We start from the raw sequence: 27,162 nt of genomic DNA, 5'->3' as shown, positions 1-27,162 counted from the left end.
CCAAGAGTAAAGCATGAAAACCAAACAGATATCAGTGTTTTTAAGTCACTATGAAGCGGCACATTATTAGAAATAATCACCATCCTCCTCATTAAGTCAAAATCATGCAAAATCCAGCCAGTAATTATGACCCAAATGAGTTTTAATTGCAGGATTTTTGCATCAGTTACCTCAAATTAAACCCACTGCTGCAAAGCCAAACAGTTAATCTACAATCTTCGACTAATTCAGCGCGTTTGTCTCTACAGCCAGTTAACATCGATGATACATGCAGAAAAGAAGACTGAACACTGTGTATTCTACGGTCAAACACTGAGCACAACACCGTCATTTCAAAACCATTCCGACTGTTCAGTATTCCTCCAAACACTGCAGCACCTACACAAAGTAAAGAAATCCAGCAGCAGCATCACGATGTGGGAGAAGATTAGTCAGTTCATCACAGACGTCATCGTCTTTATTCTCACAAACAAACACTGTACAACATTTACACAGTCAGAACATACAAACAGGTGGCTTTACAGCGATGTTCTGGAAAAGGCAAGAAATATTGAAGATAATATTTTTTAAAAAGACGAAATCAAATAAAGCCGAGCGTAAAATCATAGCGTGAATTAAGCACATGGAGTTTGTTCCACAATTTTTCATCTATAAAAAGCAACAAAGTCCACATTTCATTTGCTGACGTTCAGGCAAGAGATCAGAGTTTAAATCCAGTCTTGGATTCTACTTTGAGTTTTATTTTTTCCACTTTAAACTCGTTTTGACTTTTGCTTTCAATCTGTGTTTTTAATTCAATGTTTACTTACATTTTTAGTCAATGTTTGGTTAAATTTAGACACCAAAACTATTTAGTTTGCTCATAAACAGACTTAAATCTGGAAAAAATCTCCCTGAAAACCTCCAAAATGGAGGCTTTAAATTCTTCTAAACGTCAGAATTTCTTTTTATTGCCAAAAATTCTGACTTTATTTCCAAATTCTGATGTTTTTCTTTCAATTCTGTCTTTAAAGCCAGACTCTTAAATCAGAATTCAAAGAAAAACTGTCAAAATCAATTAAAAAAATTCTGACTTTCTCATTGTGAATCTTCTTATTTAATGAAACACCACCTTAAAATTAGAATTTCCTCAGAATTCTGGCTTAAAGTCAAACAAATTCTTTAACAGAGATTCTGAATCTTCTTCTGTACAGAACCGTGTTTAACCGTGAAATAAAGAAAGTATTTTTACCCAAACTGTGACTTTTTTCCCCCTATCCTAATGAAGTGGTTTTGGTGCTTAAACCCAAAAACAAGTGAAAAGTCAAAACAAAATTGAAGTAAAAAAAATTACATGATAGTCATAATGGTCCAAGATGGGACTAAAAATCAAGTTTTCACGGTGAAAATGGGCTTGAAATATGAGCCTTTATTCCTCTTTCTGAATGCAAAATTGCAACTCCACAGCTATTAAATAAGATAATGGTTATTTCTTGTTCATATTTGGGACTTTTTTCAATCAAAAATGGACATTTTATCCATAATACTTAAACTGAGTGAGTGGTATTGGACTAGATGAATAATTTTTTAGGATCTTTAAGATTTTCTGTGCTTAAAAACCGCCTTAAAACCTCATTTCTGGAGAACAACAACCAACCGGATCCTTGTATATCTCCTAAAAGGAATAATTCTTTGAATGTCTGTATTTTAAGGTGCTTTTGGCAGCATTTTTATATAATTGGATCCCATTCAGGCTTTTCCAGCTGCATTTACAGTAATTTGGACTCGGTGAACTTCTTAACTAGACAGTTTGAGGATTGTAGTTTCCGGCTGTTTGACTTTTGATGCTCTTGGATATTTTCTTGGACATTTTCCATGGAAACCGGCCAGTGATGCTGCGAGTGAGAGAAAGTCTGGTTTGGTCTCACGGGAAAGGCCTTGTTTGGATCAACAATTGCAACGTAGATGAGTGAGTCACCAGTGTTTACGCATTTCTTCTTGTTTTAGCCCAAGACCCTCCTGCAGATATTCTCCATCTGTAACACTCACATCGATACACACAATATGCGCTCTTACATTTGACTGAACGATGAATTCATCAGATTTAAAGCTCTAATGGAGTCCCAACCATTACTGTAACTGTATTTCTGTAACCGACAGTGTTGTGACTAAACTGCCGAATAATGACAGCAGATATTTTAGGGATTTGTTAATTGGATGCAGAGCTTGAATAACGTGTAATGTCCCCTTGGGCGCCGGTTTGCACATTCCAGAAGGTTTGAAAATTAAAATAGGTGATGTGAGTCACTTCAATACTGCTGTGCAATTTTAGGGAAGCACACGTTTTCAGAGCAGCAGGATGTTAAAGATGAGTTTACTGTTGCAGGAAATAAAAAAATATTGTACATGCAACAATGAAAAGCTTGCAAGTTATTAGTCCTTCATGATCAAGTGCAAGGGAGGAATGTTTCTTCCATTTCTAATGTTTATCTTATATAAACCTTTATGTACGTTGCAATGCTTTTAGTGTTTAAAGCCCTATTCGGACCTATTTCTGGTCATTTAAAACATCTAAAATGTGTCTGCTTCATGTCGTAAGAAGAAATCTGCTCACTTTTCTGCAAAAATCTTCCAAGGTTGGCTCGAGTAATATTTTACTTTCAACACAAGTGTGACCTCATGCAGCTGAATGGACGGATAAACATCCATCCATTATCCACACGTTTAATCCTCATTAGGGTCGCAGAGGGCTGGAGCCTATCACAGCTTAACAGATAAACATGAACATTATAGTGTACACTGAGCTTTGGGAAGTCATTTAGGGAAGAATTTTTCCATATTTCAGCACCAGTACTGCATAATTTCATAATGATGTATCACGAATAGCTTTTGGCACATTTCGCAAATTTTTCATGTTTCTACATTTTGTTAAAGCTGTTGTTTCACATTAAAATAGCTCATGAGATGGTTGTGTTAAGGGTAAAAGTGGCCAAATGCAGAAATTCATTTAATTCATCAATCATCTTGGTAACTTTGCACGTTAGAACACGTTTTTGTGACACCAGGCGATCCCAAAGTGAGCCAAAATTACACCTCATTGGTGTTTGCTTTGCTATTTCTAGACAAATACTACTTTACTATTATGAATAAAGAGTCAGACTAATGAGACTCGCTAGTAATGACTGTAAACCAGATTTGGACTGACTGAAGCTGAAGGTTAGTTCGTTGCTTCCAGCTGTTTAGGACTATTTCCTCTGATTTTATTAAGTACCTGAAGCAGGATCCAGATGAGCTGCACATTTTTAAGCACTTCAGTAATTACTAATAATCATAAATGACACGGAGACGGGTTGGATCAGGATTCAACAGCAGGTCAAACTGTGGACTTTTGACAAAAACTAGTCTAAGTTTTTATAAGCAGGAGCTGAAGTTTAGCTGGTTATTTCCAGCTGTTTAGAAATATTTCCTCTGTGTTTGTTAAATAACTATGCTATTAGGGCATTTTTTATGTATTATTCATCACTAGATGTTCTGTAAAATCTTAGTTGCATGATAATATTGCACCATGCCTCTCTCCATCACTATAGCAGTTCAAAATTAAAGCCATGAATGGAATTAAAGTGACCTGTGTCTGAATGACGGACTGATAAAGCAGCGGTGTTTGGTTTTCCATGTCTGAAAGAGGCTTAATAAAACATGCAAGAACCTTAAATCTTGCAAAAAAGCATTAAGAAGACACACATTTTACATTTTCAGAGCAGCAATATAGTGACAGTGTTACAAACCGGAATGTAAAGGCCACTACAGCACACCAGAGGCTAAAGCTAAAAAGTTTGAAATGACACCTTTAGCAATGAAATCGATGATATTTAACACTCAAACTAGTGAAGTGGCAGCTTTGAAATAGAGTTAATGTCCGGCTCAGTAGCCTGTAATGTATCGTTGAGCTGATTAATGTTTTGCACCAACAGTTTTTCGAGTATTTCAACTAATTGTGAGAAAATGTACAAGCCAAAAGTACAGAAATCAAAGCAATCTTTCAGTTCTATCACATGCAGGTACATTGTCCTTCGTTTTTCATTTGCTCTGTCCGCTCAACAATAAAAGTTTATACAGTTTATATTTAGTTTGGTAAGTAAACCAAATAAAAAAAATATAAAAAAACCACCGTCATAATTACGTGACAGACTACAAAGACGTTGATTTTCTTCTCCACCGACTGTACAGTTTAAGTCTCTTGTCCACGTCCTGTCCCTTTAAGAATGCGGCCCGGCCAATCAGCAGCAAGCACTCAGAGGTTTCCATAGAGACCAGTCACGTGATTCGCCATTTTTCTGCCTTCTGGTCGCCGCTACGGTTCAGCTTCAGGAAGTCAAAGAGGTCAAACTGTCCATCGTTAGAGCGCCGTCTCTCAGACATCCTGAGGAACTCCCTGTTCTCTGCAGCCTGAAACGGAACCGACGAGAACTTTAGCTGCGATAACATCACCGGGTTCTCAGAGCCACATTTGATGCAAATGGATTTTTTAAAATAGCTGCAAAAAAGTTGAAGCTTTAGACAGACTTCTATTTCCAATGTAAAGGATTAACGGGGCTGAAAAAGTAACATTTCTGCTTTGAAATTGTATTTAAAGGTATGAAAGAATGTTTTGGGACCATTCCCTGCCAGCGCAAATGTAAAAGCAGGATTTTACTGTCGTAGTTGGTTGAGGTGGAGTTCAATTTAAACTTAGTGCTTATTTTCATTCTGGATTAATGTAATTGTAAGAAATCCTTAAATTACTGAACAGCAACTGGACTATTCATTAGAATGTCATTTTATCCGTCTGTTCTCTGACTTCATGATGGAACTAGATGAGTCGGGGCTCCGTTCAGTCACATATTAGTCATTTATGGAGACAGAGCTGCTAAACTTTAGAACTCGGAGCACCACTCAGCAGCTTTAAATCACTCATTAAACATTAGAAAGCTAAAAAATAAATAAAATGTAAAAATTAAGGCTAGAAACTGTATTTTAACTATGGAAAATGACATATTTTTAATGTATTTTTCAATCCATATTTTTCCATTGCTTTTTGTGCACCAGCTGCTGGAATTTTTCCAATTTAACACGTTTTAATCCTTTTTTACAGTGTAATGACAAGGGAATTGTCCTGTTCAGCCACTTCTGAACACTTTGTGTTTTCTTTTAAAGTAAAACATCACATTCACTCTGTAAATTCTCCTTTTTATACCTTGAAAAAAATACAATTTAAGTTGCTTTTCTTTAGTGTTTTGTATGAATTAGTAGTGCTACTTGTAGATAAAGTCAGTTTTAGGTCCTGTAGGTGAATTTTAAGGTCAAACTGCTTTTTCTGATTGGACTCAAGAGGTTTGTGAGAATAGCGAACATACTCTGTGATTCCTGAGTGACCCAGATGAAGGACCATGAGAACTTTCATGTTTCTAGAAGCATTTGTCAGCCTGGGAAGTTATTTGTTTTGGCTTCCTGCATATCTCCGTTAAATTTAGCAAAGCTTCACTCCACAGTTTTATCAGCTCAGTGAGAGACTGTTGATTGTAAGAGAAGGAGAACAGAAACACCTACCGTTAGAAACTTGGGCGATGGAGGAAGTGGAGAGAAAAAAACAAACAAGAGAAGGAGGCAGTTAGATTCACAGATTTCACATTTTCCCCGACATTATGAAGTGACCTCGCTTTTGATACGGATAAATTACATGATCAGATGAAGACGGCTGCAGAAACACAACCCTGGTTTGCAGGATCAATGGGGAGGGAAGAGAGGGGGAGTAAGAAGTGAAGAAGAAGAGGAGACGGGGAGGATAATGTACAAGAGGAGCCGTGATTAGATGGAGGCGGATCAGTGGGAGGCAGATGATACTGAGATCATTAGACGGAAGAAGAAACAATACTCTGATTATATGCAACATGGGCTCATTAGAGGTAAATCCAGCAGTGATTTATTGCAGGAATTGGAGCTTGGACTGATGCATGGAGCCGGAATAATAATCGATCTTCTGAGCAAACGGGGATTTCGGAGTAAATATTCAACAGCAGCAATATCGGTTTCAGCAGAAGACGAAGAAGAAGACGTGAAGCTTGGAGGCCTGAGCAGCAGCGAACAGAAACACACTGGGGGGCGCTCACTCCCACACACACGACACACACTGTACCACACACACATCACACACATGCTTGTGCAACACACTTTGGCTTGCAGGCGCCAATTACCTCACACACTCAGACGTGCACACAAAGGAGGCAGCGGTGGTGATTCAAAGGCTGCAACGAGACAACTGTGACTCCGTGTGTGCACGTGCATGTATGTCAGTGTTTGTTCACGCCGCAGGAGAAAGAAAGATGTTGCTTTCTGACAGAGAAGGCAGCAGAATTACTGAACTTCTCCATCTCTGTTCCTGCATCTACCTCTGCTGCTGCTTCCTTTAATCTGCCGTTTCCACAGGGACCGCATAAAATCCTTGAAACTAGTTTTTTGTGTTCCAGAGCTGCAAATTGCTTCTTTTGCAATGCAAAACATGAAGGATAGATCTGACATTATCCTGTGGTTTTGCTACTAAAACAAGAAGGCTAACAAATGCTGGACTGCTGCAACATTCAAGAGACGTAAAAGAAAAAAGTGCAAATACATGTAAGCTGATGAAGTCAAATTTAGTGTAAAAACTCAATATGATCAAATACAGACTAGAAACTAAATCAGTAGTTTTACAGCAACATTGTGACAAATGTATAAGAAAAAAATCACATTAAATCATAACAAACTCGACTAATTAAGGCACTTCTTTGCAGAATCCTGCAGTTTCGTTACTGAAAATATGTTAAACGCTGAACCGCTGCAACGTTCAAGAGATGCGAAAGGAAAAATAAAGTGCAAATACATGTAAGATAATGATAGGGATTTTTTAAAAGAAAATATAGTGTGATTTTACACTAAAGATGTGAATGGACAAAATGAGCAAAAAAATCTGTAAAATTAAAAAAAAACATTTTCAATCCTTGTTATACTTTTTTCAAATAATGGCTAATATCGGTAAAATCTGTTTTTTTTTTTGTTTAAATCCAATAAAAAAAAAGAATTACTATTTGTAAAATTAGTTTATTCTTCTTGACTTTTTTATGCAATGCTCAATTAAATTAATTTAGAAAAATCATGAAAATACCAGCAAATATCTATAAAGCTGTGGTCGGGTATAAAATATTTTATTCTAAATAAATATAAAGTTAAAAATTTTAATAGAATCTATTATTTCATGTTTTTTCTTTACTGTGAGTATGTAAATATTTTTTATTTATCAAAGCAAACATATTCTTTCATATAACAAATCTGTAAAAAAAATATTTTTAGTGGAATAAAATGTAATATTTTTTTAAGCAAAAACGTGGTTTGTGTTTGGATGCAGTTTAAATGGCAGCACAATGAACCAACACCAGAGAATGTTTTCTTATATCATTTTTAGATTTTCATGCTATAAGAAACAAACACATCTGGATCAACAAACAAACAAAAGGCAGATAAGAGCAAAATAAAAAAAAGAGAGGGAGCAGAAAACAAGTGTGATAACCAGAGCTGGACAGCCACTGACTTGCCAGGATGACCATGTCCATCCCCAGAAGATGCTCATGATCCATCCGACCATGATGACGGCTGTCAGGATCTGGATGAAGGCTGCAGCCACGTTGAGCCAGAAAACGCAGCAGACGCCTCGTTCTGAGATCAGCTCGCTGCGAGCTCCACACAGAACCGTGAAGGCCGAGATGAAGGTTCCTGAGGGATGGAAAAAAACACAGAAATACAGATGACTGAAACATTAATAGGCACAGAAAGGCTTTGAGCTGTGCAGCTTTATAGGCCGCTCAGTCTGCCGTCGTTAGACCGACAACAACGTTTCAAGAGGTGTCAAGTGGCACCCAGACACTTTAGATTTGCATAAAGTAATCTGGACGTTAATTGTATGCAAATGACGAGCAGCAAAAATGCAATGCCCCATCTCTTGATCACAATGCTACTAGAGCTCAGTACATGGCCGCCTGCATCAACAATGAATGAAAAGCAGACTTGTGGATGCAGAAAGTAGAAAGCAGTGGGCAACACAGACATATAGCTGATGTTTTACTACTTTATACAGTTAACATTTGGAAGACTCATCCTTGCTGCGAGTGCATTTCTGATTAAAAAATAGTGTGTTTATTTTGTTGACACTGACGTTATAACAGCTACCTGTGAGAGTGGGTATGGAAAGAGTGTTTATATATTTTATCTTTTTGTGACGTCCTTTTTTTTTTTTATTTGTGTTGCAGTTTTACAATAAATAAAGGGCTAAGAAGATTCAGTAAACAACTCTACCTCAGTTGAGTCTGCTGAGTCTCTGTTTGTTTGCCATCTGTCTGGAAAGACAGGTGGTATTCTGCTATGACAGAATAAGCACTTTTCAAAGTCTAAGCTGCAAAGTGTTTCACAAAGTAGCAAAACAAAACATATGAATGTAAAATCATCTGGAATTAAGTCTCACTACTGCTGAGCATTACCAGCAGCCTCGTGGCCGTCTGGAGTCAAATTTCAGGCTGCATAAGAAGGATGGTCGAACACTTGGGAAGACCATAAAATTTCCATCACTTAGACCCTCATGTACTTGCAAAAAGTACAACACTGAACTTCAGAGGTTGGTGAAAGCAACAGAAATCATCCATCTGGCACCATTATTTTCATGTTTGTTTGCCTTTTTTCATAAGTTTAGTTTCCTGCTTTTTCTTCAGCTGTTTACTGGCAATTTTTGTGGCAATTTATGCCCAAATATGACTTGGTTACTAGAATGTGCAGGAGGGTCCCTATACTTCCTCTATGTGTGTATAAATAACTGCTAACAGTCATTTAAGGGGCTGCTAAACTCCTGAATCTTGTGCTGTAGATCTCAGGAATCGGAAACATCAATTTGTTGCTAGTGGAAAAATCAGATGCATCTCGACTGATAACGTGTTTATCGGACCATAATTGTGGCTACAGAGTGTCATAAATCCATCAAATTATTGTAAAGATGCTTGCTAATATTGCATGAATGTGTTGTTAAACAGCTATTCATGCTAAATATGTTGGTGGCGTCAGCTTCATTTTGTTGCATAAGTGCAAAAACAAATGGCAATAAATCGGCACGAACACATCAGATCCTTGATAAACAGGATTACATGCACCGATAAATGCGGACACAGGAGAAGCGACACAAAGTCTCAGCTGACTTTAATGCATTTCTACATGTAGTAAAGGAACTGTGGTCATTCATAGAAGAGTTAAACTCGACCGTGAACTCACTTGGCTCTGTGTCTACAGCCACCTCTGCTCACAGCTGAGATGAAACCCGCAGATGTCGACCTGTTGTTGCTCTAACGGGATCCTCGACTGCTTGAATGAAATCCAATATCTGATATCTGGAGACCTTCCAGGAAGTGTTCTCCGTACAGTAAACGCTCTGGATGTGCGTGTGTTGTAATGTTCCACACATCTGTAAGTCTCGGCGCATAAATCGGGTTATTTCATTACTCCACGTTTCCATGACAACTCCTCTTTGGGGATAAGATATGCAGTATTTACACACGTGGACAAAATTGTTGGTACCCCTCAGTTAAAGAAGGAAAACCCACAATTCTCACTGAAATCACTTGAAACTCACAAAAGTAACAATAAATAAAAATTTATTGAAAATTAAATAATCAAAATCAGCCATCATTTTTGAATTGTTGATTAACATAATTATTTAAAAAAACAAACTAATGAAATAGGGCTGGACAAAAATGATGGTACCCATAACTTAATATTTTGTTGCACAACCTTTTGAGGCAATCACTGCAATTAAACGATTTCTGTATTTGTCAATGAGCGTTCTGCAGCTGTCAACAGGTATTTGGCCCACTCCTCATGAGCAAACAGCTCCAGTTGTCTCAGGTTTGATGGGTGTCTTCTCCAAATGGCATGTTTCAGCTCCTTCCACATATGTTCAATGGGATTCAGATCTGGGCTCATAGAAGGCCACTTTAGAATAGTCCAACGCTTTTCTCTCAGCCATTCTTGGGTGTTTTTGGCTGTGTGTTTTGGATCGTTGTCCTGTTGGAAGACCCATGACCTGCGACTGAGACCAAGCTTTCTGACACTAGGCAGCACATTTCTCTCCAGAATGCCTTGATAGTCTTCAGATTTCATCGTACCTTGCACACTTTCAAGACACCCTGTGCCAGATGCAGCAAAGCAGCCCCAAAACATTACTGAGCCTCCTCCATGTTTCACCGTAGGGACAGTGTTCTTTTCTTCGTATGCTTGGTTTTTGAGTCTATGAACATAGAGTTGATGTGCCTTACCAAAAAGCTCCAGTTTGGTCTCATCTGTCCAAAGGACATTCTCCCAGAAGCTTTGTGGCTTGTCAACATGCATTTTTGCAAATTCCAGTCTGGCTTTTTTATGAGTTTTTTTCAGCAGTGGTGTCCTCCTTGGTCGTCTCCCATGAAGTCCACTTTGGCTCAAACGACGACGAATGGTGCGATCTGACACTGATGTACCTTGGCCTTGGAGTTCACCTTTAATTTCTTTGGAGGTTGCTCTGGGCTCTTTGGATACAATTCCAACGATCCGTCTCTTCAATTTGTCATCAATTTTCCTCTTGCGGCCACGTCCAGGGAGGTTGGCTACTGTCCCGTGGGTCTTGAACTTCTGAATAATATGAGCCACTGTTGTCACAGGAACTTCAAGCTGTTTAGAGATGGTCTTATAGCCTTTACCTTTAAGATGTTTGTCTATCATTTTTTTCGGATGTCCTGGGACAATTCTCTCCTTCGCTTTCTGTTGTCCATGTTCAGTGTGGTACACACCTTTTCACCAAACAGCAGGGTGACTACTTGTCTCCCTTTAAATAGGCAGACTGACTGATTATGAGTTTGGAAACACCTGTGATGTCAATTAAATGACACACCTGAGTTAATCATGTCACTCTGGTCAAATAGTTTTCAATCTTTTATAGAGGTACCATCATTTTTGTCCAGGCCTGTTTCATTAGTTTGTTTTTTTAAATAATTATGTTAATCAACAATTCAAAAGTAATGGCTGTTTTTGATTATTTAATTTTCAATAAATTTTTATTTATTGTTACTTTTGTGAGTTTCAAGTGATTTCAGTGAGAATTGTGGGTTTTTCCTTCTTTAACTGAGGGGTACCAACAATTTTGTCCACGTGTGTAAATGTGACTGTGACTCTCTGCAGCTTCGTTTTATCAATGGTATGCCCAGATGTGTTTAAATCTTCGGCTCACAGGGCTTTGTTTGGCCTCACACTGATTCACTAACAGCAGCTGAGGTTTTATATTTGGCTTCATGCATAGTTATATGGAGCCTTTCTCAGGGTTATTGACAATGAGGTTTTTAACTGTGCATTTTTATATGAATTGCACATTTGTTTTTTAAACAAAACATCAGTGCTGTATCTGGGATGAGCCTCTCAGTGATTGCAGAAGAAAAAACTGAACACATCTGATATTTGCCAATTAGGGAAGAGTTTGGCGTTCTTTAGCAAATTGACTCTAAACGTAAGGAAGCATTTGTTGTGTTCCTATCCGGGTGGGTTATTACTCCGCCCAGGAATGCGACGGAGTTATGTGATGATCGGCGTACGTCTGTCTGTCTGTGTGTCTGTGGACAACATTACTCAAAAATGGACTAATGTATTTGTATGACATTTTCAGAGGAGGTCAGAAATGACACAAGGACCACCTGATTAGATTTTGGCAGTGACACGGCTTATAGTCTGGATCCACAGATTTGTTAAAGATTTCTGTATCATTACAAGATAGAGGCATACTGTCACTGTAACCATGACAACAAGTGAACGCTACGTCAGCTTCCTGCCGATAATCACATGATTGTGATCCTACTACAAATTGACTGCTACGGACTTATCGGGACTTCCATTGGAACAACTGATTAAATTCCAAGGGTGTTTCCAAGTCCCATCAATTCCCGCCGCCCACTACATATTTAGGTCACTGGACTCGATATCTAAACATAACGTACACATGCATAACGCACACCTGTGCTCAGCACACAGTCATTTTATTCGTGGGTACATCTATATTAAATGGTGCTGCGATTCCTGCCACATATTTTTCAAGATTTCAGCTGTTGGAAATGGTACAACTGAGCAGCCTTGGCAGACTACTGCACTCTCTGAGTGCTTTTCTTGTTTTTCACTGCAGTTATTGCTTTTATAAACTGTTATCTTTAGTTTCTTAGCTATTATGAACAAGATTAAAGTGTCTGCGGCTAAAAAATGTCACATTGGTTTGCAGATTGTGGCTAGTGTTAGCATCCGCATCCTTCCTTCTTTGCGGGTTACAGAGGCAGATCTTAGCTTCTTTCAGAGGAAACTTGATGCATACCGCAAGCAGGAAAAAAAGCATGGCAAAAAAGCTGCATCAGTGAACAGAAAAGCACTATAGCATCATACAAGGTCGCATACAGAATCACCAAGTGCAAGCAAAAGTTGGAAGATGACTACAAATTAACCTATGAGCATGAAATTTGTACATTTCAACATATTTTTAACTCTAAACATTTGTAAGAGATGCCAGCTCATATTAAATATCTTCCTCATTCACACTGTATAAACAAGCCGAATGGAATTCCATATTTCATCAGATTTTATTGATAAATTTGCCACAACAGGAGTTGAATGAAACCTCCGTCTGTCTCTGATTATTGCAGCGTTCACATTTATTCACAAAAGTCTCATTGAGTTTAAAATATCTTTTGTAAATCTGAATGTGAGGTGTTTTTTCTCAGTGGTTGAGTCATTAAGTCCAAGAAGAAGCACTTTCATAAATTATTCAGACGATCAGCTGATATTTGGACTCTCTTTCTAAATGCTCTGCCCAATGCTGCGAGCGCGACAGATGAAATGCCTGGTGGGCGTTGTGCTTGCCGTGGCCTTGGCCTCGTCTTTCTTTGCTCGCTTCGTTTTCTTGTCACATCGGAGGATTTCAAGTAGCAGAGCAGGTGGGGGGTGGGAGGAGGCAGCAGCTCAAATCTCCAGAGGATAAAGGTAAAACCAGAGCAGGGATGACTTTAGTTTACCATCGCTTCTGCTCCCAGTGTGTCTCTGTTTCCATTCAGATCAGATTGTTAGAGTTCTGACATGAAGAATTCCACTATAAAGCCTCAGATACGCCTCCAGAACAACAATATTTACCTTTAGAAGCCTTATCTGGAGGCTGGTTTCAAAAGGTCAAACAGAATAGGAAGAAACTCTTTAAATAAACATGAAAGAAGCTGACGTGTGTATTAAGTTTTTTTTTGTGTGTTCATTTCAAAGCCTCTGGTTGCAGAAAGAGCAGCAGCAGGATAAAATGAGATTCCAACTGATCAGAGGGATGGTTTCTGGGGTCGCCGAGGCCACGCCCACCAGCAGATGCTCTGGCTGCCGGTGGATTCGCCCACCTCCACACATGAGCCGCGACTGACGGCAAGCTGCTTGGCGACCGCTTGCGCATCACTTCCATCTGAGTTTGGCAGAAATAAAACCCCAGATTTCCATGATTTTCAGTGTTTTTCTGCGTGACGTCCAGCTTCCTGCAGGCTCAGTCAGGTAGCGGTCACATGGTGCGTTCACTGAACAGTTGGTTTCCTGTCAGATTTTGGGTTTTCTTGGAAGGAAGGAATTATTTCTGGGCCTGCCAGCGTTATCAACATGTTTGTCCACCAGAGCTGCACAATCTGATGAATTCATTTACTGATTGAGATAAAGTTTTGAAGTTGCAAACGTTGTTTTGATGGGTTACACTGATATGCCACATCTCCTTCATTTTGTGTGTAATTAAAACTATTATTTCTGCATTAGCTGGTTTCAAACTGAATTAAAATTGAGGTAACTTCATGATATTGGCTTTTTAACAACATTTTTCTTTATCTAGAGTTTAGGATTTCAAGTCCCCTCTGTTGTCTCCATAGCACTTGAGCAATTTATACATTTGTTGATTTGCAATACTAAAAACTTGATAAATAATTCAACGCAACTACAAATGTGGAAATACTAGTTGAAACTACTTACTTCTTATGAGTAATCAACTTAAAAACTTGTGTTAATGGTACCACAATGGTATCATTATGTACTAACTAAAATATCTTTGACTGTAGAGGAAAAGCTGCTTAAACTCAGTGTAGTTTGTGGGTGAAACATCATTTCTATTTCATTGTCTCAACTCAAAACGATTATTGCAAACTGTTTGACTTTTACATTTTTTGTTGTTTTGCCCGAACATTAGTTTTTAGAGGGAATCTAATAATTATGAATTTTCCCTAAAGTGATGCACATCACTCCAAAGTCTACAAATATTCATGAAACCAAGGAATATTTTGAGTTTTTGCTTTCAAGATAAAGTCACTGATTCTTATCTGGTGTTTTTGTCAAAGTTCCCCTAATCGATTGATTGGTTTATCTGCTGTCACCTAACCAAGTATTTTCATTGTTTAAAAAAATCATTTACTTTAATCAACGGCTCAAAAACTGTCAACAAAGGAGCAAGTTGTTGGAAGATAGATTCAGCATGGTGAAACATCTTTCTACACATAGAAATAATTAAATGTCTGTAGTACGTGGAGGCAAAAATGACCACAGAGATGCAAAACAACAAAAAGAGAACACAAACCAAGAAAAGCAACACAGAAAGCAACAACAACAAGGCGCAAAATGACACAAACGAGACACAAAATGAACCGAATAACACAGAAGGCAACAAAAACAAGGCATGAAATGATGTAAACAAGACACAAAATGACAAAAATGAGACGCACAATGACTCGAACAACAGAGAAAGCAGCAAAACAAGGCACGAAATGACACAAACGAGACTCAAAATGACAAACGAGACGCACAATGACACGAAAAACACAGAACTCAACAAAAACAAGACATGAAATGACACAAATGAGACAAAATGATAAAGACGAGACAGAAGGCAACAAAAACGATACACGACATGACACAAACAAGGCACGAAATGAGACACTACAAAAAAAGAGACGACACATTCAGCATGGGGAAACCTCTTTCTACAGCTGATAAGCAGAGTAGAGAGGAAAAGTCTGCAGAAATAGTAAACATGGAAATAGTTATACATCTATAATATGTGAAGCCTCCATTTAACCCAGTGTTGGTAACAGCTGTTGGTATTCGGAGTAATTCTGTTTTTTTTTCCTTTCTTTCTTATTTTCTATCATTTGTGTCATTCTGCACAGAAGACATGTCTGAGTTCTCTCTCCTCCTTCATGGTTGCTCTGTTTCCACTGAGGTGCAGGACTTTATATTGCAGTGAAAAACGAGCCAGCCTGAAAGTGCTTGGGGTTAATTTAGTGTCAGATTGATGAATCATCTAATCACTTCAGCTCTAATGTAACCGGTGGAAGGAAAGTATGTGTGATCTGTGGTTGTTGCTGAGAAAAGTCTGCTTTTATTGTTACTGTAGCTTCAAACTTGATTCTTTATGCGAGATAAAATCCACAATAGAGGAAACTGTCAAAGCAGGGAAAATGTGGAGTTGTTTTAGACTGAACAAAGCAAAGCAAACTTCTGAGAAAATAAACTGAACGCCGGCAGCAACTGTTCAACAGTTCTCTGCTGCAGCAATCAGGTTTTGATAATAAACCTTTGAATTCTCCGCCAGAGAAATCTCCTCCAACAATCCTCGGTGTGTGAAAAGCCCTCGGATGGTTCGTGTGTCGCATGTGGAACATTGTGAGCGTGTTTCATGTGGATATTACCCAGACTAATTACTATAATTACACTGAGAACTCTGCGAAGCTCCCACTGCCAGTGTGGGAGGTTAATGATGGAGTGTAAGAGTGTGAGAGGCAGATATAAAAGGGAGAAACAACATAGCGACGGAGAGAAAGAAGGAAAAACAAAGGAGAAGCCGCTACTTCCTAAAGTAATCTGATTACATGTAGTCAAAGTAGTCGAGCACAAAAGGCTTGATTTGGTTTTGTTGCCCAGCAGCTTAGTGAAAGATGCTTTTAAACGACAAACCCAAAGCCTCCAGCGTATTGTTGAATTAGAAGGAAAGAAATATTCAGTGAAGAAGTTCCTCTCCTTCTGGCTTTTGTGTTTTTGAGCCTCAACAATAGAGACTTTCTTTGGCTTCAGGAAAATCATTTACAAATTCAGGTCTTTGCTCACATGAGGAAAGGGAAAATGAGGGTTTAAAGAGCCCATGGGATGCTCATTTATAGGGTTTGTAACTGTGTTTTGGGGTCTTGTGGAATATATTTAGAAGCTTTTATGTACAGAAACTATATACATATGTTTTGAAAAAAAAATGTTGAATTTATTTTTGATCATTCTTTTCCATCCAAGTGTAAATTTCACCTTTTTCATGTGCCTATGTTTGTGTAATTGCTCCATATTCTGCACATTTCCAGCTTCATCAGTTTATTTTGGGGTCAACTAGAATATTTTTTAATGTAACTTAACTATACACAGTATTTATATATTTAAGAAATTAATTTTGAGTTTATTTCTGATCATTCTTTTTGATCAAAGCATACATGTCATACTGTTTTCATATGCTTGTGTAAAGAGCCCCATATTCTGCATATTTACAGGTCTACTAGAATATCTTTACATGCTTTAATGTACACACGTGGACAAAATTGTTGGTACCCCTCAGTTAAAGAAGGAAAAACCCACAATTCTCACTGAAATCACTTGAAACTCACAAAAGTAACAATAAATAAAAATTTATTGAAAATTAAATAATCAAAAACAGCCATTACTTTTGAATTGTCGATTAACATAATTATTTAAAAAAAACTAACTAATGAAATAGGGCTGGACAAAAATGATGGTACCCATAACTTAATATTTTGTTGCACAACCTTTTGAGGCAATCACTGCAATTAAACGATTTCTGTATTTGTCAATGAGCGTTCTGCAGCTGTCAACAGGTATTTTGGCCCACTCCTCATGAGCAAACAGCTCCAGTTGTCTCAGGTTTGATGGGTGTCTTCTCCAAATGGCATGTTTCAGCTCCTTCCACATATGTTCAATGGGATTCAGATCTGGGCTCATAGAAGGCCACTTTAGAATAGTCCAACGCTTTTCTCTCAGCCATTCTTGGGTGTTTTTGGCTGTGTGTTTTGGATCGTTGTCCCGTTGGAAGACCCATGACCTGCGACTGAGACCAAGCTTTCTGACACTAGGCAGCACATTTCTCTCCAGAATGCCTTGATAGTCTTCAGATTTCATCGTACCTTGCACACTTTCAAGACACCCTGTGCCAGATGCAGCAAAGCAGCCCCAAAACATTACTGAGCCTCCTCCATGTTTCACCGTAGGGACAGTGTTCTTTTCTTCGTATGCTTGGTTTTTGAGTCTATGAACATAGAGTTGATGTGCCTTACCAAAAAGCTCCAGTTTGGTCTCATCTGTCCAAAGGACATTCTCCCAGAAGCTTTGTGGCTTGTCAACATGCATTTTTGCAAATTCCAGTCTCGCTTTTTTATGAGTTTTTTTCAGCAGTGGTGTCCTCCTTGGTCGTCTCCCATGAAGTCCACTTTGGCTCAAACAACGACGAATGGTGCGATCTGACACTGATGTACCTTGGCCTTGGAGTTCACCTTTAATTTCTTTGGAGGTTGCTCTGGGCTCTTTGGATACAATTCCAACGATCCGTCTCTTCAATTTGTCATCAATTTTCCTCTTGCGGCCACGTCCAGGGAGGTTGGCTACTGTCCCGTGGGTCTTGAACTTCTGAATAATATGAGCCACTGTTGTCACAGGAACTTCAAGCTGTTTAGAGATGGTCTTATAGCCTTTACCTTTAAGATGTTTGTCTATCATTTTTTTTCGGATGTCCTGGGACAATTCTCTCCTTCGCTTTCTGTTGTCCATGTTCAGTGTGGTACACACCTTTTCACCAAACAGCAGGGTGACTACTTGTCTCCCTTTAAATAGGCAGACTGACTGATTATGAGTTTGGAAACACCTGTGATGTCAATTAAATGACACACCTGAGTTAATCATGTCACTCTGGTCAAATAGTTTTCAATCTTTCATAGAGGTACCATCATTTTTGTCCAGGCCTGTTTCATTAGTTTGTTTTTTTAAATAATTATGTTAATCAACAATTCAAAAGTGATGGCTGTTTTTGATTATTTAATTTTCAATAAATTTTTATTTATTGTTACTTTTGTGAGTTTCAAGTGATTTCAGTGAGAATTGTGGGTTTTTCCTTCTTTAACTGAGGGGTACCAACAATTTTGTCCACGTGTGTAAATGAACTACACAAAGTATTTTGTGTAAACAAATCTGACTGGACACCATGTCTCTTACCCACTCTGAAGCTTATCCTAATTTATTATCTATTTTCCTGCAAATAGAACCTTAATTTACAAAATTAACATCATTCTGTTTTGAAGGAGACTTGAAACTAGCAAATAAAATCATAAACTCATCAGGAAAATGTTTGCTGAAGTAATAAATCAAGTGCAAAGGAGGCTCATTTTCTGATCAAAACGGCTTCTTTTTAACACCAGAAGAGTCGCCCTCTACTGGCTGCTATAAGAACTGCAGGTTTAAGGCTTCACCTTTCACAACCCTGAAAACCTTACAAGATCCTCAAGTATCATTTCACAGCTCATTAAATGGTGAAAAACTTAAGTTTGGAGTTTTTCTTTAATCCTCATTTTGATTGCTAATTTTTTTTAGTGCAGCGTTTCAGACTTGCAGCCCTCTTTCCAGATACAGTTCACCATTGCAGTGCATTTATTTACGAATTAAATGTAGTACAAACTGTGAGGATGCAGTTGTTTTAGTGCCCTTAGATTCTTTTTTAAATTGTTGTGTTCCAGATAATCATCTACAGCTTATTGAACATCGACTTCGCTAACCATAGAGGGTGCATGCTTGCAAACACAAATGCAGAAAAATCAATAGATCATGTAAACAGTAATCGACTTAAATGCAGCTTCTATGGCCTCATTATTGGAAAATGTTTCTGCCTCACTGCTGCAAAGAAAACAGAGCAGAGAGAGACTAGCACGGCTAATTTTAGCCGAAGTAAACCACGTCGTCCGTGTAGAACATGCACACTGAGACATTCAGAGGTCAACATGACTCAGTGTCTCCGGTGTCACATATCAACATACATGTGCAGAGAAACATGTGACCTCTGAGAGCTGCTAAATCATATTCATTCTGGTTCTTGGTGTGAAAGCTTTCCACTTTCCGATCCTCTTACTGCAGCTCACATTAAGAGTGTGTTATCGTTTGCAGCTCTTCATTTGGTTTATTCTGCTGACAGCTTCTGTTGCTGCTGATAGATTTTGACTCTGTTTTTGTTGCAGCAGCAGTCTGTAAAACATGCAAAAGAGATGAAACATGCACTCATGTGAGAGAGAGGATGTCAGTTTACTCATAAAGGAGGTGATTTCTAACACTGACCTGATATAAAAATGTGGTTAAATCATGTATTTTAGATTAATCTGATTTAATTTGATTCCCTCATTGGAAAAAAAACCCACACACCTAAAGCTGTGTAATGTGTGAAATTTAACATCTGAACTGTCAGAAAACAGGAAAGTCTGATTTTTGTGCTCAGAAATTGTGTCAAAAGTGTCAGCAGTTTCTTGAGAGCAATTTTTACGCTTCAATTTTTGTGCAAATTTAACCTCAAAATCTGCCAGCAAGTTCTGTCTAATGACACCGTTTATCAACATAAAAAGTAAAAACACACAAAGATATGGATGGAAATTCATCTTTCTTGTACTCCTTCAATGAATTGTGAAGAAAATCTCAGCTTAAAATTGTGATATTTTATCAAAAATCACTTTATTCTAAAAGTTTCTTCAAAATATTTGCCACAAGGTAACCATTTGTACTCCATTTATCAGAGCCAGACACTATAAAAACAGAAAGAATCATCAAATTTTAAACTTTCTTTGTGTGTTATAAAATTAACCAAAAACAGGCAAAAAAAAAAGGTGTGTTCAGTGATACCGAAATTTGCTGAAAAAAAACGACACATTTTTGCCAGATCCTGTGAAAAACCTAAAGTTCTGCATATTCTCGGCACATTATACATTGTCCTTATCCTTTTTAGTCCTGTCCATGTATCTATTTTTATTCCTTATTTCTATTTTACATCTATTGTTTACATTATTTATATGCTGCTGAGACAGGGAGAGCTGTCAAACGAAATTTCATTACATAGGAATGTGCAATGACAGTAAAGAATCCATCCATCCATCCATCCATCCAAGCCATGACTGACTAAGCAGCAACCAACAGTCACAAAAAATCAAGTTTTCGGTTGAACTGCAGGCAGTGTATTCACAGAGCAGAGAGGAGATAAGACCGTCCAACTTACTGGATCAATACTATAAATGCAGCACGGTTCAAAAACAATAGACAGAGGAGCAAGCTGTTAGAAGATACATCCAGCACGGTGAAACATCTTACTAGAGCTGAGCAGAGAGAAAAAGTCTGTAGAGGCTGGAAAGGAGTTCAATATCTACAGTATGTAGAGACAAAACGACCACAAAGAGACACAAAACAACAAATACAACACAGAAAGCAAGGGAAAAGCAAGACACAAAATGGTGACAAGCAAAACTGAGAGGAAAATCAAACCTTGTGGATCAATAAAATAAATGGAGCATGGCTCAAAAACAGAAAACAGAGGAGCAAGTTCTTGGGGGGGGGAAGCAGTGTGCAAGTTACAGTGTAACAATTCTGAGCCCCATGACTTGTGTAAACTAACATTAGAACAACGTGTTTCACACATTTTAAACAATTTTTTGGGTCTCTTGGCTGCAGAAACTAAATGGAAACTAGAAGCTTCTCGGTGCACAGGTGCCTAGCCAGTATTTCCTGATGCATGTGAGGCGTTTAGGGAACATCTGTAAACTGCAATTCTAGAAATAAGCAGATTTTAGCCAGAGAAGCGTTTTGGGTCCAATATTACACTCATTCATATTTAGGCCCTCGGAGATGCTCTGAATTCAGGTTAAGATTATTTAGATGCAGATTCGTACGCTTGCAAGAATGTAACATAACATGGAAGTGAAAGACGGGTTGTTTCTCACCGTAATTCTGCAGAATGAGACTTGTGTGTAGGTGGCAATTTAACAACCCTGATCCCTGAATGTGTTCATGAGTTCTGGCTCTCGTCTGAACTCAATGACACGTTTCTAAATGTTATTTTGGCTGCAGGTTGAACAGAACGAGTCGCTGTTTTCCGTCTCAGTCAATTAGAGCCAAACGGCAGCAACACACTTGTACATGCATTGTGTTCGCCTCAGACGGCGTCGCCATGGCAACTGGCCGTGGCTATTCAATGAAATGTCAAGGCGCTGTACTCGTGCGCGCACACACACACATACGCATACACACATGGTTAGATGGAGTGATGCCTTAAAGCGTACAGGAAAAAACTCAGTGGCAAGTGGCAACATGTTGTCTTGACCCCGTTTTATCGTTTTTATTCCAGTAATTCGACATTTATAGACGGAATGTTGCAGCAAATAGACGGTGAGGAAAAGTGAGGTGCAGATTTAGGATCTGAAAAGGACAAACACATCTCCAGAGAGTTGTGGTGAGCAGATGAGAGCTGAGGGGCGGAGAGGACACATCAGAGGTTATCTGGTGATGGACCGGAGTCTGATCGCTATGGAAACGTCAGCCTCCATCATTCCTTCACAGGGAAACATCTGAGTCAGTGGGTTTACTGGGTTTCATTTGAGCCATTTTTCCCCACTTCCTGTTACTATTGTATGTCCTGCTGCTGTTAAATTAATTGGTCTACTTAGCAAATGACAGACCTAATATGGATCTATGTACATGTGCATGAAAGTGACTTTATGTACAAAATGAGGATCCACATCAGTGTTGTTTGTTTGTCAAGCCATATTCAGTCACAAAGCACATTTAAAATAGGAGTTCAAGCAAGCTGCCATGCAACTATAAATAGCAACCCATAATACATACACTCAATGATTAAAGAACATTTGAATGAAAAACACAAAAAGATGAAGAACAATGAAAGGTAAAGTTTGTGTGTTGTTGGTTACACCATAGAAAAATGCCATTGTACGATTGTTTTTGCGTTTTTAGATATTTACAGCATTTCTGAAATAGAAAAATATTAAATAAATGACAAAAATAAGCAGTGAATTTGCATATTTAATGGAAATATTTTTAAAAATATACACAAGTTATTCATGTAAACATTTCTGTAATAACTCGTTATGATTGGTTGTCATCAAAAATCTGCCAAATATACAAAATTTGTACATAAACTTGTATGTAAAACATGATTTACAAAACATGATAGTTTATTATTGTAAATTTGCATTTAATAATAGTAGTTTCACACTTTTCTAACACAACAATGATAAATCTATTACTTTTTTTGCATTAAAGATCCATCAGATGTACAACATTTTTATATAAAGTTACATGTAACTCATCACACTTGATATGATGTAAATTTATCTGGAGGTTCTTGCAATTTGAAATTTGAATTACTAGATTTATGGCACAATTTTTAAAAGCATGAATTAAATAATAAAACTCAAATAATAAAGATTACCTTTAACCATATTTAGAGGTAATTCAGTCGTTTTTTCCTACATAATATTCTTCAAATATTAAAAACCAAGAAAAAGTATCACATATGGGTACATTTCAAGATTATTTTTAAGCTATGAGGGCTGTATTGAATGTCTGCAGTATAATGAATAGAAGACTTTAAAACTCACTCCTGAACATTTTTTATTCACTCCAACAGTTTTTGAGGTTTTATTTGGTTTATTTGTAATAACTGATCATTAGAGCATGTGTCCAGATGCCTTTTTTCCCCCTGTGTTTTCATATTTAATTCAGAAAATCTGGTGCAAAATCCATCATTTGGTTACAGCAAAGCGTAAAATGTTTATTTTCCTTCTATGAAGAAATGAGCATTGTTTTCATGTTTCACCTAGAATGTGATTAACTGGGGATTTGTCAGTTATAGTAAACCTCCAGCTGAGAACTTCTACAGTTAGAACCTCGGTTTAGAACAGGACTGATGGAGAACTAAATCTGCCAAGTTGTCAAGTTTTTCCTCTAAAAATGTTCTTAGAAACCTCTGCTAATATTTTCAATCGGACATTTTCTTTTAGTTCCCAGAATGTTCTCATCAAAGGCAGAATAAGTTTCTCTAAAGACAACCTAAAAAAGTTCCAAAATTATATGTCAAATGTTATATTCAGAACATCCTGAATATTCTGTCATCCCAGGCCTCAATAACATCTGGAAACGTTTTCTGAATGCTGATCTAAGAACATTCCAAAACTATTCCAAAAACTGTTTTGCTTTATAAAAAAAAAAAAAAAAAACTTCTAAGAAAGTCCTTGAAAATTCAAGTGGTTTTGAAGTTTGAAGGGCAAAGTTTCTCTTAGTGTCCAGTATATTCTTCTCAAAAGTAGTTTTACTAAAGATGTTCTAAAAATGTTTGGTAGTAACATTGTTAGACCGCTATGCTCTAAACTTCTCAAAACTGACTGTTCCACTAAGAACGTTCTTCCTCTGTTATCATGTAACACTGTGGAACTTCTTATAGATTCCATGAAGTTCCCTCAACAACATCCCCAGAATGTTCCACCACTGTTAATATATCACCGTTTGTTTTCATTGCAGAAACATCTTGTATGAGAAAGGCAGAATGTTCTACTGTTCTAATGTCCATTCCTTGTGTTTCCTTAGTAGTGGTTTCTTAGCAGCTAGTTGACCCTAAAGGTCTGATTGGTTCAGTCTCCTCTGAACAGTGGATGTACAGATGTGTCTGCGACTAGAACTCTGTGTGGCATTTAGCTGGTCTCTAATCTGAGCTGCTGTTTACTTGATATTTCTGAGGCTGGTGACTCGGATGAACTCATCCTCAGCAGCAGAGGAGACTCTTTGTCTTCCTTGTTTGGGATGGTCCTCATGTGAGCCAGTTTCATTGTAGCACTTGATGGTTTTTGCGACTGCACTTGGGGACACATTCAAAGTTTTTACAATTTTCAGGACCAACTGACCTTCAGTTCTTAAAGTAATGATGGACTGTTGTTTCTCTTTACTTAGCTGATTGGTTTTTGCCATAATATGAATTCTAACAGTTGTCAAATAGGACTGTCAACTGTTACCAACCTGACTTCTGCACAACACAGCTGATGGTCCCAACATCGTTAAGGCAAGAAACTCCACTAATTAACCTTGACGAGGCACACCTGTGAAGTGAAAATCATTTCAGGTGACTACCTCATGAAGCTCATTGAGTAGCTACTTTGAGGAATCTAAAATATAAAACGTCTTTAGAGTTATTTCGCAATTGTTTGTCTGCTACATAATTCCATGCATCTTGCTTCATAGTTTTGATGTCTTCATTGTGTATCTACAATGGAGAACAAAGTAAAAATAAAGAAAAGACACTGAATGAGAAGTCCTTACTTTTGACTGATAATGTAAATACAATGACTGTGCAGCTCTTTAAGCTTTGTTTTTAGCTTATGATAATTTTTTTAAAATTTATATGACGTTTTTATTTTCTCTTTTCATCTGTCTTTCTGTCTTATTTGACCATTAGCAGGAATGTAGCACTTGGCACTACACAGAAGAGAAATCAGCATTCTGTTTATTTTTATTTTTCTGTTTATCTGTTTAAAGTGCAATAGAAATATTTGGTATAATCATTTCAAAACCATCCTTTTGGCCCCGGTCTTGTTTCCTGTAATGAAGATGGCATTTCTACCTGCAGCTCTGACATTAACACCTGGCAGCCTGAGTGCGTTTGACACCCTGATACTCCTATTTTAACTCGAGGTGCGAATGGGTCTGACACACTGAAAACACTCAGATACACAAACACATGCAGGCTTTTTACGGCAAAAATAGCTCCAAGAAACACCCTCATGAGGGTTTTTTCCCAACCTAATCAGCTCCTGCAAACTTTTCCTGCAGCTGCTTTCCAGTCTGCTGTCTTATTTATCCGATTATTCAGCCTCATGTTTGCACTTCTTGTCGTTTTACTGGCCTGCTTGCACCTCACCACCGCCCGGTTTTACAACCCCTCAGTGTCTTATTGCGTTATTTTCAACCTCTCTTTCCCCCTCCCTGCTTGAACTTTTGGTTTTTCTTGCACTTGAAACAAAAAAGCAATCAGCCAAATCGCATAAACCAAAAAAAAAAAAAATCAAATCAAATCGGATGCGGACAAGAGGAAAAAGGTGTGCTCACCTAGCCCAGGTATGAAGGTGTTCAGGAAGAGACAGATGACCGCCAGAGGAAAAGGCATTGTGGGTATCGCAGCCCTCAGGGGTCCCTTCTTCTCCCGGACCTCCACCACCACGCCTCCGCCCGCCGTCAGGCCTCCAGCCACGGCTTTGGCCCCCACATTGTCCTCAGTTTTAACTCTGCCTTGCTGGGTTCCTGCTTCTTTCTGAGCCATCTTTAAATCTCACCCTCAGCCTGTAAATAATCAGGATTGGCTAATTGATTTGGCAGTTCTTTACTCTACCCGAGGACCAATAATCAATAGTGATTGATCGTATCTGACTCACAAATACATGAGTAGTGCAAATTTGTGTCAGAACAACCACAAATGTTTGATTCTATCTCAATTAAAAGAAAAATAAATATTCCTATTTTCTATTTTTAAAGTCAGTTTGAAAGATGTGCAGACTTTTTTGAGGAATAATCTGTTGCTTTTAAGTCAATTTCAGTTTCAGATCTTCAGAAATTCCTGTGAGAAAGTCCCCTCACTTATGTGCAGGAAGCAGGAAAACAGGAATATTCCTCAGTTAAATCCTTTCAAAATAACCCCGTAGTCAGAGGTCAGTGATGTTTGCCATTTGCTCCCAACATGCTCTTAAAGAAGCTTGAATTAAGGATGATTTCTCCTCAAATTTGTTAAAAATGCCTTCAGAAAAACCCTGGAAAGATGTGCAGCTCTTTCCAGGAATTTCCTCTCAAGTTTTTGCTTCTTTGTTATTCGTTCTCTCTTGGAGTAAAATCCCTCTCAGCCCAACGCTCTCACCTCTCCGAGTCGGAGAAGAGAAAGTGGAAACAACAACCAGCCCCCCCTTTTTCTACTACGTCTCCTCTTCTGTCTCTCCCCTCCATTTAAAGGAACAGTGCACCAATTCAACAAGCTGTGCATGTGAATGAAACATGTTAATGACGTGAAGGACTAATTACACTCGACTCTCATTAAAATCTCAGAATTCCAAGCAGTGTCTGGATGTTTTTTTTCTCATTTTTTCGCTGCGACCAAAAGTCCTGCACCTCTATGGAAACAGCACAAATCAGAAATGTCTCTTAAATCATAAAAAAAGAAAACATTTATTTATCTATTATGGATTTTTTTTTTAGAAATAAGAGATGATCAACATGTGCATCAATTGACTGTGCTCATCAGCTGTAGGAAGATGTTTCACCATGCTGGATGTGTCTTCCAACAACTTGCTCCTCTGTTCACCTTTTTTTGAGCCGTGCTGCATTTATTCTTTTGATCCACAATGTTTGATTCTCCTCTCATGATCCTTTTGGAAAAGCTTTTAGGTATTTCTGAATTATTTCCAACCATTCTAGACAGGTTTATGCCATTTGACACTATTTTTTTAGACTTTTTTTTTTTAGTTTATGCAATTTCTGACCGTTTTTGAACCTTTTATTTTCAGTCATTTTGCACCAGTTGATGTTGTTTTGAACACATTTTAATTCATTTCGGGTATGTACATTTCCATGTTTTGACAGCCTCTCCAGACTTTTTCCTCTCCACTCTGCTCGTTAGCTGTAGAAAGACGCTTCAGCATGCTGGATGTATCTTCCAACAACTTGCTCCTCGGTTTTTTGTTTTTGAGTCAGGCTGCATTTATTTTATTGATCCGGTAGTTGAATTTTAATCCCAGTCGATCTACTGTCATCTCTTTTCTTCTGTCATTTTGTGCCTCTTTTTTTCATTTTGGGCTTGTTTTGGTTGCTATTTGTGCTAGTTTTTTTTTAAAAATCGTTTTGTCTCTTTTAGTTTCCTGTTTTTGTAATTTTGCATCTCTTTGCCGTCATTTTGTCTCCACATACTGTAGATCTGTAATTGTTTTCATGTTTCCAGCCTCTACAAACTTT

General features: G+C 38.0%; 1 protein-coding gene across 1 annotated transcript; it reads right to left on the bottom strand.

The window, feature by feature from the left end:
• Positions 1-124: 124 nt before the first annotated feature.
• On the bottom strand, positions 125-26,121 carry stum (stum, mechanosensory transduction mediator homolog). Its single transcript, XM_051960817.1, is given in 4 exon segments — positions 125-4,425; positions 5,566-7,600; positions 7,603-7,761; positions 25,276-26,121. Coding segments are annotated over 3 exon segments (513 nt in total). The 5' UTR covers positions 25,487-26,121; the 3' UTR covers positions 125-4,425; positions 5,566-7,457.
• Positions 26,122-27,162: the final 1,041 nt, after the last annotated feature.

Source organism: Acanthochromis polyacanthus, chromosome 16 (genome assembly GCF_021347895.1).
Source record: "Acanthochromis polyacanthus isolate Apoly-LR-REF ecotype Palm Island chromosome 16, KAUST_Apoly_ChrSc, whole genome shotgun sequence".
Taxonomy (NCBI): Eukaryota; Metazoa; Chordata; class Actinopteri; family Pomacentridae; genus Acanthochromis; species Acanthochromis polyacanthus.
Note: the sequence above shows the minus strand (reverse complement) of the source record. Positions and strands in the feature narration are given on the sequence as shown.